The following is an 11,998-nucleotide window of genomic DNA, read 5'->3' as shown; positions in this document are numbered from 1 at the left end:
GTGTAGCTGTAAAACAAGAGTTTTTATTGGGTACAAATTGCGAAACGTTAGTCGGCCCGACGCTATTCCAAAAGCTCAGAATGTCCGATTTGGAGTCCAATTTCAGTCGAATTCTAGGTAAGGATCGGAGTTAGTGAGTGTTACACCGACGCAATGCCAACTATCTGTCGCGGCTGGGCCGACTATAATTTGAGCAGCTGAAAAACATGAGTTTTTATTGGGTACATATTGTCAACGGTTAGTTGGCCCGACGCCACTCCAAAAGATCTGAAAGTCCGATTGGTGGTCGGATTTGAGATTTGTTCTCGGTAAGGAGGAGTCGGTTAGTGAGCGTCATGCCGACTGAATGCCGACTTATACGTACAATATTTCAATATTCGTCGCGGCAGGCCGACTATAATTTGAGCAGCTGTAAACAATGTGATTTCATTGAGCACAAATTGTCATACGTTGGTCGGCTCGACGCCACCTCCATGGTTCATGAAGTTCGATGTGTGAGCGGATAAAGGTCTTGCTGTCTGACGGGATAGGAGTCGATTAGTGAGCGTCACGCCCACTAGATGCCGCGTACGTACTAAAATTATTTCAGTATCCGTAGAGGCTGGGCCGACTATCATTTGAGAAGCTGTAAACCATGGATTTTAATTGTGTACAAATTGTCAAATGTTAGTTGGGCCGACGCCACTCCAAAAGATGAGTTTCTTTATTATTTTCACTAATCATTATTTTGGGAAACAATTTAAAAATTATCGGTAACTCAATTACAAGTAAGGTATATTTACAGTTTGGTATTTTTGGGCTATCTTTTTCTATTGAATTCTTGAAATAAATGTTTTCGTTCTGGCATCCATTCCGGTTACAGGCGGCATGGACTAATTCATTTGTTATTAGTCCATGCAGGCGGTAAGGCGGTTTTTTTAGTTTTACTTCTTAGACAAAGACGTGGTCCATGCTGTGATATTGTTCATTGTTTTAGTCGTGTTTTTTTAAACTTCTTCGTAAGCAACGTTATTTTCTCTACCTAAAAGTATGCATATAGTTTTTAAATATCAATTTTTATTAGTTACATTAACAAAGTTTTAGAAGCTTATAGTTTTAATTGATAAAATACAAGCTTCGATCTTAGGCCTAGGCCTTTGTGTATTGTACACTTTGTAAGTTCGAAACTTCGAATACCCTTTTTTCAATTTGCACCACGTGACCACCATTACACTTTGTTTACAAATATGGAAGGAAAAAGTAAGAGGCTACCTTACAAAGATATAAGAGATGTTTCTAAGAGGCAAAGGCTTAGAAAAAAAAAGCAAGCTCTTAAAAGTATTGTAGTGGATTCAGTTGTAGATATTAGAGATTCTAATGATAGTGAAGAAAATTCGGAATTGTTCAAAAATGCAGATGATAGTGCAGCTGAAAAATCCAGGGGTAGCGAGGTTGAAGTTGCGGAAGGTAGCGAGGTTGAAGTTGCGGAAGGTAGCGAGGTTGAAGTTGCGGAAGGTAGCGAGCTTCAATTTGCGGAAGGTAGCGAGGTTGAAGTTGCGGAAGGTAGCGAGCTTCAATTTGCGGAAGGTAGCGAGCTTCAATTTGCGGAAGGTAGTGAGGTTAATCCTGAAAGTAATGCGGTTGATGATACTGAAGGTAGTGGAACTGTGGAAAATGAAAGCTCAGATGAAACGGATCAATTTCATTATTCCTCAAGTTCAAGTTCTAGTTTGAGATCAGATATAGAATATGATATAAAGAATGATATTAGAGAATGGGCTTTAAAACATAATACTGATAACAGTAGTATAAGTGATCTCCTTAAAGTTTTAAGACGTTATGGGCTTGATCTCCCAAAAGATGCGAGAACACTATTACAAACGCGGAGAAACACTAGCTCGGACATAGTCTCTGTTCTCAATGGTGAATACTGGCATATTGGGTTTGATTTGGGGTTAACACAGTTTTTTGAGAACAACTCTAGTTACGATGAGCCGATATCTTTTGCAATTAACATAGATGGCATGCCTATCCACAATAGCACCAATATGCAGTTCTGGCCTATACTTGGTTGCGTTTACAGTTTCAATAGTGGTATGGTTGAAAAGCCATTTCCAATTGGAATTTTTTGTGGTAATTCAAAACCTGGATCCTTAGTTGAATTCCTTGATAAATTAATAATTGATCTAAAGCATTTACAGGACAATGGTTTCTTATATCAAAATAAGCTTAAAACTGTTCATCTTAATGGTCCATTTATTCTGGATACACCAGCTAGAGCGCTGATTAAAGGTACCAAAGGTCACACCGGGTTCTGCTCATGTGACAAATGTATAGTCCATGGCGAACGGCATGACAACCGTACAGTTTTTCTTAAACTCAATTGCCCATTACGTAATAATGATAATTTTAGAAGTAAAACATTCCCCAGCCACCATTTGGGTGCAGAAGATTCACCAATATTGGACCTAGATATTGATATGGTATTGCAGTTTCCACTGGATTACATGCATCTAGTTTGTCTTGGGGTCATGAAAAAATTATTGCAATCTTGGGTTTCTAAAGGCATTCGTAATGTTAGACTGAATACCTATTCTAAAAATATGCTTTCAGCCAAGTTAAGTGAGATCAGATGTTACATTCCCGGTGATTTTGCTAGGAAGCCCCGAGCCGTTAATTATGTAGACCGATGGAAAGCTACGGAGTTCCGCCAATTTTTACTCTATACTGGTCCTGTTGTCTTGAAACGTATTGTATCTGAAGAAATTATGCAACATTTTCTTATGTTACATGTTGCGATTTATGTATTAGCTAGTCCAGATTTGTATAAATTCTATTCAGATTATGCTGAGAAACTACTTCGCAAATTTATCAGAACAGCTAGTAAAATATATGGGAAAAGGTTTATTGTAATGAACGTTCATGCATTATCACATCTAGCAAATGATACACGTCGATTTGGCCCTTTAGATTGGTTCAGCGCATTCGAATTTGAAAACCATTTGCAATTCCTTAAAAAGAAGTTGAGGTCTCCAAATGACCCATTACGTCAAATAATGAAAAGACTAAGTGAAAACTCTTCTATACCATCTAGGCGGATAGAGACAAAGGTACCAGTTTTGAAAAAGGCATATCATTCGGATGATCCAAATTTGCCACAAGATGTTATCTGTTATAAAACTTTAATTGGTCCAAACCTTAAGATATCGACTCGTAAAGGGGAAAACTGTGTTAAGCTAACTACAGGAGACATACTTTTGATTAAAACAATTTTTAAAGACAATACGAAGGACATATTTCTGTTAGGAAATATTTGCAAAAAACATGATGATATTTACAATTACCCTCTTCAATCCTCTAAATTAGGTATATTTGAAGCTGTAACATCAAGGCAGTTGAAAATTTTCCCATTAGATATTGTAAAACAAAAATGTTGTTGCTTTCCCAAATCAAACAAAAATGCTTACATATTTCCCCTTTTGCACTTTGCGTAAAGCTAACTAAATTCAGTGTTCTAATTTCATAGTAGCCAAGTTCCATTTTAATAAATTTACCTTCTTTTATTTAAAAGTGGCCTATTTAGAAAACCTATGTTTAAATTTGTAATTATTAGATAACTGTTACCAGGGCTACCACTGCCAGTATTGTTTACAGCTAGTAATCGCGCTATCAGTTCCTAAGCTTTTAAATGTACGTTTTTATAAAATTTTCTTTGTTAATTTAAATTTTAAAAACTTCAGCCTTAGTACATAAATATTAAACAATAATTAGATGTATGCCATTGTACACTTTGTAAAAGAAGAGACAATTTGAAATAGTACCAAAGTCATGGTGCACAGCATTTAATAAATGTGTTTGTCTATATGGTTTAAGCATGAATCAAATTACTAAGTTGGTGAAAGACAAAATAGAACCCAACGCTGAATGGGAATCAGCGTTTTAAAAGTGACCTATTTAGAAAACTTCCATTTATTAATTTAAATTTTTAATTATTAGATAACTGCATGTTACCAGGTTTACCACTGCCGCAGTATTGTTTACAGCTAGTAATCGCGCTATCAGTTCCTAAGCTTTTAAATGTACGTTTTATAAAATTTTCTTTGTTAATTTAAATTTTAAAAACTCCAGTCTTAGTACATAATTATTAAACAATAATTAGATGTATGCCATTGTACACTTTGTAAAAGAAGAGACTGTTGAAGTAGTACCAGAGTCATGGTGCACTGCATTTAATAAATGTGTTTGGCCTAATGGCTTAAGCTTGAATCAAATTACTAAATTGGTGAAAGACAAAAGAGAACCCAATGCTGAATGGGAATCCCATCAAATTAAAATTCTATATAAAACTAGTAAGTATCTCTCTCTCTCTCATATATATATCTCCATAATTAGTTGAACTAATATGTTAACTTTTTGCAGTGTCTTACTCGAGGGCCCGAGCAGAATGTTCAAAAGCAGAAATAACTTCGGATTTAGGGACAGAGTCAGATAGTAAACTTGGACGAGGCAAAAGAAGTAAAAAGAGAAAAACAAATTTTTCTGCAATCAGCGATGAAGAGTCTGATATAGGTAATTAAGTGATATGACTGATATCCAAACATAAGCGTATAGTTTCTTAAATTTTTAAATGTTGGCCATGAAAAATGAGCTTTTTGTCCCCTAAATCTAACTGTAGCAGAAGTAATTGAACCGAAGTAATGTGAAAGTTTTGTTGAAACAAATCTAATGTCGAGCCCCATCTATCTATCTATTATGTCATTCTTTTTTATCTAAAATTACCGGAATTATTTCATCATTACGTATCTTTTTATCTTTTGAAAGTAATTTAAAGGGAGTATGTAGAGTTCTATGTTTATATGGTGGACCAACGAATTTCGCATTTCTGCCACCAAGTTTAACAAAGATAGGAGTGTTCGGTGCTAGTTATCTAAGTACGAGTTTTAGCAGACTATTTTTGTATTTACTACGTACTCCCCTTAAGTGGTAACATTGTGAATGTGGTATTTTTCCAAGTTGGATTTTAAGAAATTTCAATGTCTGTATAGTTTGAACGCTGTTGCCATGCCATCTGGTGGCTTTTTGCGGTACTATACACTGTGTTTTGCCTTAAGCCTAATAATGGATAGCATATGGCACTTAGCGGTTTCGTTCGTTAGATGGAAGGTGGTGATAGTAAAGCTAGACTAAACAGCCAGAAAGGCAGAAGCGCGTGCAATTTGAAATGATAGTGTAAAGGCATGTTCCCATAAGTTAAACATCTCCCACGTATGGGTAATATTGCGGTCTGATAATTTTAGTTCATTTACTTCTGACCGTAGCTAATATTTAAAGTATATTATCATTTACGTTCTAACGTTGTGCCACCAAATAAATCCTTGTTTTACTTAAGTATAGGAATACTGACAATATCCCCCAAGACATAATTCCCTGAACAAAATAGCCCTAACGTGTGGATTCTGTGACAAAATCGTCCCCAATAAGATTTCACTTTTTGGCAAATTTCTCCCGAAATAAAGGATAATTTTTGGTCGTATTTAAACATAATTTTCGTCAATTTAAAGTTCTTAAAGCTAAAAAATTTAACTTTGGGTGGAACGATATATAAAGGTAATATGAATTCTTACCACTCACTATTGGTTGAAAATTGCTGTTGCAGGCCACTTTTTGGTACTGGGTTCTATGGTACAGAATCCGCTATCTCCATACTCCGTGGCCTTCCTGTATATGATTGACCACCAGCTTGAGCTTTGGCTCAAAGTGAACGGTCACAGGCAGGCCAAAGAGTTGGTTCCTCACCCTTCTAGTCAGAGCAAAAAAGTTACTCTCACTCTCTAAGTCTGGGTGCTCCTGAGCTGGTTACTGGCCTACTTACAGGGCATTTCCAACTATAAAGACATTTAAATCCTTCTGGGTTGACTTAGTGCATGGTTGGGCTTACTAGCCCATCTCCCCTCTCAATAATAACGGAACCAGGGATAGGTTGTGGAGGGGATTAGTGTATTCTATTTTAGTTTTTTTTAGGAAAGACAATATTTTTCAAGATCAACATAATAACTGGATCAGATGTAAAAAAATACAGGGGCTTTTGTGGTAATTGAATATACCCATTGAAAAACTTTTTATTAAACCCTTTAGAAAGTCATTTAGAATTCAATACAGTATGGATGGGGATCTATAACTTTTGTTGTTCTACCATTAGAATGTCAAAATAAAGTCCATGCCACGCTGTTTAAATCCAATCCAATTTTTAAGTTAATCGAATACTTTATCACAATTATTTTTACTCAAGTAGACATTGTGAATGCGTGACATACCAGAAGGTGAAAAATCTCTTTCCTTGATCAGGAACCGAACCTGCAAAATTTGGTTCACTGTCCCAATGGACTACCGAGGCCACGATATGAACTGGTCTCGGGAGGACTTTCTCGGATTTTATTGGTCACTAAGAGGGTGTACCCTTATATTTTGTTGATTGTGCTGGGGAATTTCGAAATCATATAGCATATTATATTTTAGGGATGTTTTTTTTATGGTAAAGACATTATTTTACTGCATAAAAATGGGTTATTATATTGGAAAAAAGATTATTTATGAGAGAAGTTACTACCGCCGAGGTAAAAATCACCTAATTTAAAGATAGATCTTCTGATAGGTATATCTCGCAAGTTGACCTTTGACCCATTTATTTAATATTATGACCTACCACCTACCTAATCAAATAATAAGCGGATCGAGACAAACATTAAATTATTGATCATTTGATGAGATTAAAGAGAAGACATGTTTTTTAGATAATGGTTCAAAGTGCAAAAAATTTGTGAAACCAAAAAAAATCATACCACAACCACCGATTTTCAAGCGCAATGTTAAGCACACTGTACGCGAAGAACCATCCAGTGATGGAGATACAGAAATCTCAACTGACGGTACTTGAATATTTTACTTATTATGAGCAACTGATTTAAATTATAATTTTCTAGAATCAAATGCTGGAAGTCCTCTTAAAACCGTATCTACTGTTCTGAACACTGCTGCACTATCCAAAGTCACCACCAATGTATCTACATCAGGTGAAACAAAATTAATTGTATTATTTTTCTTTAATAACACCTATCTGTATTTGTCACAGATAAAGGACTAAATTTGGGAAAAAATTGCAATCCACCGAATAGTCTGGCTTCCTCATCTATTGATGGTAATTAAGTATATACAATTCAAAACATACATCAATTATTTTGTCACAGCTCAAAGCACTAGATCCATTTTACCTGGAACTGAAACTGAAGATATTTTTCAAATTGATGAGTCTCAATCATTACTTGAGGACATTGGTATGTTATAATTATAAGTTTGCATTTTTTCCCGATTTTAATTTATATATGAATTTTTAACCTTATTTATGAAGTCTCATAAATTTGATTATAGTAAAATATATTCATTTATGAATTACAGATAGCCAACGTAGAAATAAAGTTAGTTCAATTTCCCAAAATTCAAGTAAGAGCGTATAAGAATTAATGCTTAAATTCAACTAAATATATATGCAATCATATTTTAGGTTCATTTGCAACACCTTTAAACAGGAAAAATAAAGCTCAAAATTCAAAAACACTTTCCGGTACAAATATATTATTTGGTAGTTATTCTTTATGGAGTTTAAGAAATTGCTTTAATCTCTTCAGAAAATGTAAAGCGCGTACCAACTCCAACCATTCCTGGCCTACTAGATGGTAAGAAATCATTTATAATTTTTTAAAAATTTAACGACTTTTATACAATGCAATTTCACTTTTAGATATTTCAGATAGAAGTTTTAAGAGAACAGTCATATCCATGTTGTGCGACCTCAATACGAATATGAAAGTTCTTACTCAAGTGATCAATGACTCAGCATTAGCTGGTGGTGGAAAATCAGTGGATTTTGATTACACTGGCTTGCCTGATTTTCCGATCAACAAAGTTAAAGACTTAAGAGATTTTAACGAAGCATTATCTGAAATTGAAATAAGAAACAAGTCCGTAAGTTTCAATGCACGCTTGTTTGACTGAAGTTTCAGTGAACATTGGTAGTGTTGAATATCCTCTTCAACCCATAAGTTCATTAGTTTTCCGAACACTCGTTAATCTGGCCAATATAACCCGGCTTAGGCCTATAGTGGTGCCTAGGGTATTAGCCTAGCTGATTATTGTTATTATTATTATAATGCCTAAGTCTGGAGCTTGTTTTTAACAAGTACTCGCACATGGCTAGTTTTTATGGATTCGTAGGAACCTCAGTAATTTAAAAAAATATTATAAATTGTAGGTGAACAAGTTTGCAACGTGGGGAGCCAAAAAAGTTTCAGACTCCACTAGACGAATCATGAGAAATCTAATGACAAATGATGTATCGCTAAGTTGTAATTGGAATGGTGCGAACGATAAAGAGGCGTTTGGGAAGATGCACATAAAAAATGTCATTATAGGTATAATTCAAAATATTTCCACATTTGATAATTTAACTGTATGATTTATCTCATTTCTAGATGCAGTAAAACGCTCCACTAATTTAAAACTTGTCAAGGACATAGATGTGGAGGGAGCAATAAAAATGTGGTTCAAGCATGCGAAGGATAGGAATGGAGGGCGCCTAAAGAGGAGCTTGAAGGCACAAGCCAGTAACAATGAAGATCATGAAGATGGTGACCAATAAGACTACAGTAGAACTTTCTAAGATCCGATTATTGCTTAGTAATTTTCAAGGTTATTAGTAAAAGAATAGTACTACCAAAAATCGGTTTTCTTAAAGTGCTCTTTGTGATATTTCATAACTTTTCCTCTTGCCATTTATTTTTATAAAAAAAACAATTTTGAAAAAAAATATTTTGTGATACAGTTGCAGGGCCAATGCAGGCTTAATACAATACATGTGGTTCTAAGTTAAAACTTCATTCTTTACTAGACTGGGCACTTCCTGAAAGCAATTACTTATGTTTAAAAAGTTTATTTTAGTTGACCAGAATTAAAAATAGAATGTTTTGTTTTAGTGTTAAAATATTCTTACTATTTGCCATTCATTCTTTAGTTACGTAGTGTCGAAAAGGTGACCTATAAAATTGATAACATTTTTTGTTTGTTTCTATAGTCATTTATGTAGTACAAGGTGTACTTCACTATTTGTTTGAAATAATTTTAGGTAAGATTTTTTTATAATAGTTTTGGGGCGAAAGTGTTCAAATATTTGAAAGTGACACTATAATCACTGTACCTTAAGACTTTTAGAAAGTAAATACTGTCTGATTCTACCTATAAAATATTGATCAACAAGCTCATTTTTTAAGTTCCTTAGATCATTAATATAGTACAAATTAGTGCTTTTTATTATTTGTCAAAACATTGTTCCTAGCTATAAAGTTTTTCGAAATTTTATTAAAAACAAACTTTTAAACATTCAGGCACTTGTTTACTATGTATATTTACTGATTTACTGGCAAAACTAAAATATTGGAAGGCTGGACTGATATAGTCTTGATGTTTTGGTTGGCAAAACGACTGATTTTTAGTTGGACGTGTAATATACATTCTTGATGTTTTTGGTCCGTAAAGTGACTATATATATGTACGCCCGACTTATATACGATCTTGATATTTTGGGCGGCAAAGTGACCCAATATAGGTAGGCCCGACTTAAATATGATCTTGATATTTTGGGCGGCAAAGTGACCCAATATAGGTTGGCCCAACTTAATTACGATCCTGAAGTTTTGGTCGGCAAAGTGACCAATATAGGTAGGACCGACTTAAATACGATCTAGAAGTTACGGTCGGCAAAGTAACTCAAAATAGGTAGGCCCGACTTATGTAGGATCTTGATATTTTGGTCGGCAAAGTGACTCAATAGACAGAGGCCCGACTTATACGATCTTCATGTTTTGGTCGGCAAAGTGACTCAATATAAGTAGGCCCGACTTATGCAGTTTTGGTCGGAAAAGTGACTCAATAGAGGGAGGCCCGACTTGTATACGATCTTGATGTTTTGGTCGGCAAAGTAACTCAATAGAGGGAGGCCCGACTGATATGTGTTCTTAATATTATCGAATATTGGTTGGGCCGATTGATATATTTTAGATGGTCAAAGTGACTCAATATTTTAGTCGGAAAACTTACCAAAAATGGGAAGGGCCGACGGATATTCAGTCGCGATATATTGACAAGCTAACTGTAAGAGTTGGCGGGCTACATTATTTTAGGTTGGCCCGTCAGTTCAGAAATTAGTCGGGGTCGTAGCGATGCAAGGACTCGCGGCCGACCATAAAACTCACATTTCGACCAGTTTGCCGACTACGGCCCGACCAAGTCGGCCGACTACGACCCGACCAAGTCGGCCGACTCCTCTTTTACGGCCAGCGGCCCGACCAAATTTTGCTACAGGGGATTTAGTAGTACCAGAAATAATTTTGTGGAAAGTGAAATTTATGCAAATTATTTTAGAAATATATTTTGCTTTTTAAAATAATTCAAAAATTTAACTCTTTAATCTAAAATATTTCAAATATCTGTACCTTCATAGATCCGAACTACCCCTTAAATCAACCTTCCAACTGCTTTGATAAAAGCATTTTTTATTTAATATTTTTATTAGGCCAAAGGTCCCCCCTGTGAAACATTTTACAAAATTGAAAAAAAATTAAAATACCAAAATTATTAAAAAAAAATGATAAAAATTGACGAAAAAAATCAAAATTGATCACATTTTGATCAATATTTTTAATTTTTTTAATTTTTTCACAGGGAAATCGGTCAAAATCCCAATGGGAAAATTTCAATTTTATGTGGTCAAAAACATTTTTCGTTGCCATGGCAAACCCGTTGCCCATTGAATAAAATTGTTTTAGGATTTTTCAAGTTACACGAAGGTTTTACCAATCCCCCGAGTTTGAACAAAATCGATGTGTAACACTTCGGGTAGTATCCTTGTAAGAAAAACATGTACGAATACCACATAGCTGTACTTCAATAGGACTTTGGCTCAAAATTTAATATATTTCTTTTTTGTTTCCATTTTTTGGAGCCAGCTATGAAAACAATTTTATGTCTTTATCTAATTTTCCGCAAACAAAGTATATTTAAAATTAAGAAATATTAAAATAGATGACACGAGAGTAAGGTGAATCATAATTCTACATAAAAAACATTAATTATGCTGGGGGTGGTTAATGATTTTACTAATGAGAAATAGAACATTCCTACATCTTATAAACCTCGCTTTCAGATCAATAAACATGCTTCAGAAACAACGCAAGAGCGTTCTCGTTTTTAGTCGGTTGTTTTAAGTTCTTACCTCGCCGAAAAAGTAGGTCGATTAGATAATGGAAAATATGAAGTCAAGCGAGCCAGTTTGAAAGCGGTACAGTCAGAGAACGAAGCGAGGTTCAGAATCGCAAAATGAATGCATCTCAGTCCGATCAAGTGGAAATCCAAGTAAGTAAATTGTTTGAAACATCAGCAGAAAGAACCGCGGATCAGATGAATCAGTTATGTATAAGAAATAATTGAGTGTTTTTCATTTGATTCTTTCATCTTTATAGGTGGATTCCAGGGACCAGAATGAATTCGACGGTTTTATCGACGTGATTGAAGCGTCTAAATGTATAATGCGTTATGTTTCTCTAACTCTATCGAACATCAGGTAACTGAAATTTCTGAATTTTCCATTCACACTGAATATTTTCAAACCAATCGTTACCTTAATTTCACAAAAAACACGTTTCCATTAATTGTTAAACCAGTTATTGTAAAATTAAGGTTGGGTCTCAAAAGAAAACCGCCTTAGGAAACCCTCGGTATGGCTCGTTTCAAAATCTCTCCCTGAGCTACAACAAAAACCATGTGTTCAGATATTTAACACAATACATAAACACCCACATGCATCGCTTTTCTGCTCATGTACAAAAATGAGAACGTGTTCATTTAGAATTATGGTCAGGTTTTGAACGTTTTCAATTAGAAATTTGGTTGGGTTTTGAACGTGTTCATGATG

At 34.8% G+C, this 11,998-nt stretch overlaps 1 protein-coding gene across 1 annotated transcript; it reads left to right on the top strand.

Moving 5' to 3' along the window:
* The first annotated feature begins 6,538 nt into the window (after positions 1-6,538).
* On the top strand, positions 6,539-8,787 carry LOC149962076 (uncharacterized). Its single transcript, XM_090164395.1, has 11 exons — positions 6,539-6,593; positions 6,771-6,905; positions 6,960-7,049; positions 7,109-7,174; positions 7,224-7,310; positions 7,432-7,476; positions 7,538-7,597; positions 7,662-7,709; positions 7,775-7,998; positions 8,285-8,444; positions 8,505-8,787. The coding sequence occupies exons 1-11, from the start codon at positions 6,539-6,541 to the stop codon at positions 8,669-8,671; spliced, it is 1,137 nt and encodes a 378-aa protein (XP_090020521.1). The 3' UTR covers positions 8,672-8,787.
* Positions 8,788-11,998: the final 3,211 nt, after the last annotated feature.

Source organism: Leiobunum rupestre, chromosome 1 (genome assembly GCF_980474605.1).
Source record: "Leiobunum rupestre chromosome 1, qqLeiRupe1.1.hap1, whole genome shotgun sequence".
Taxonomy (NCBI): Eukaryota; Metazoa; Arthropoda; class Arachnida; order Opiliones; family Sclerosomatidae; genus Leiobunum; species Leiobunum rupestre.
Note: the sequence above shows the minus strand (reverse complement) of the source record. Positions and strands in the feature narration are given on the sequence as shown.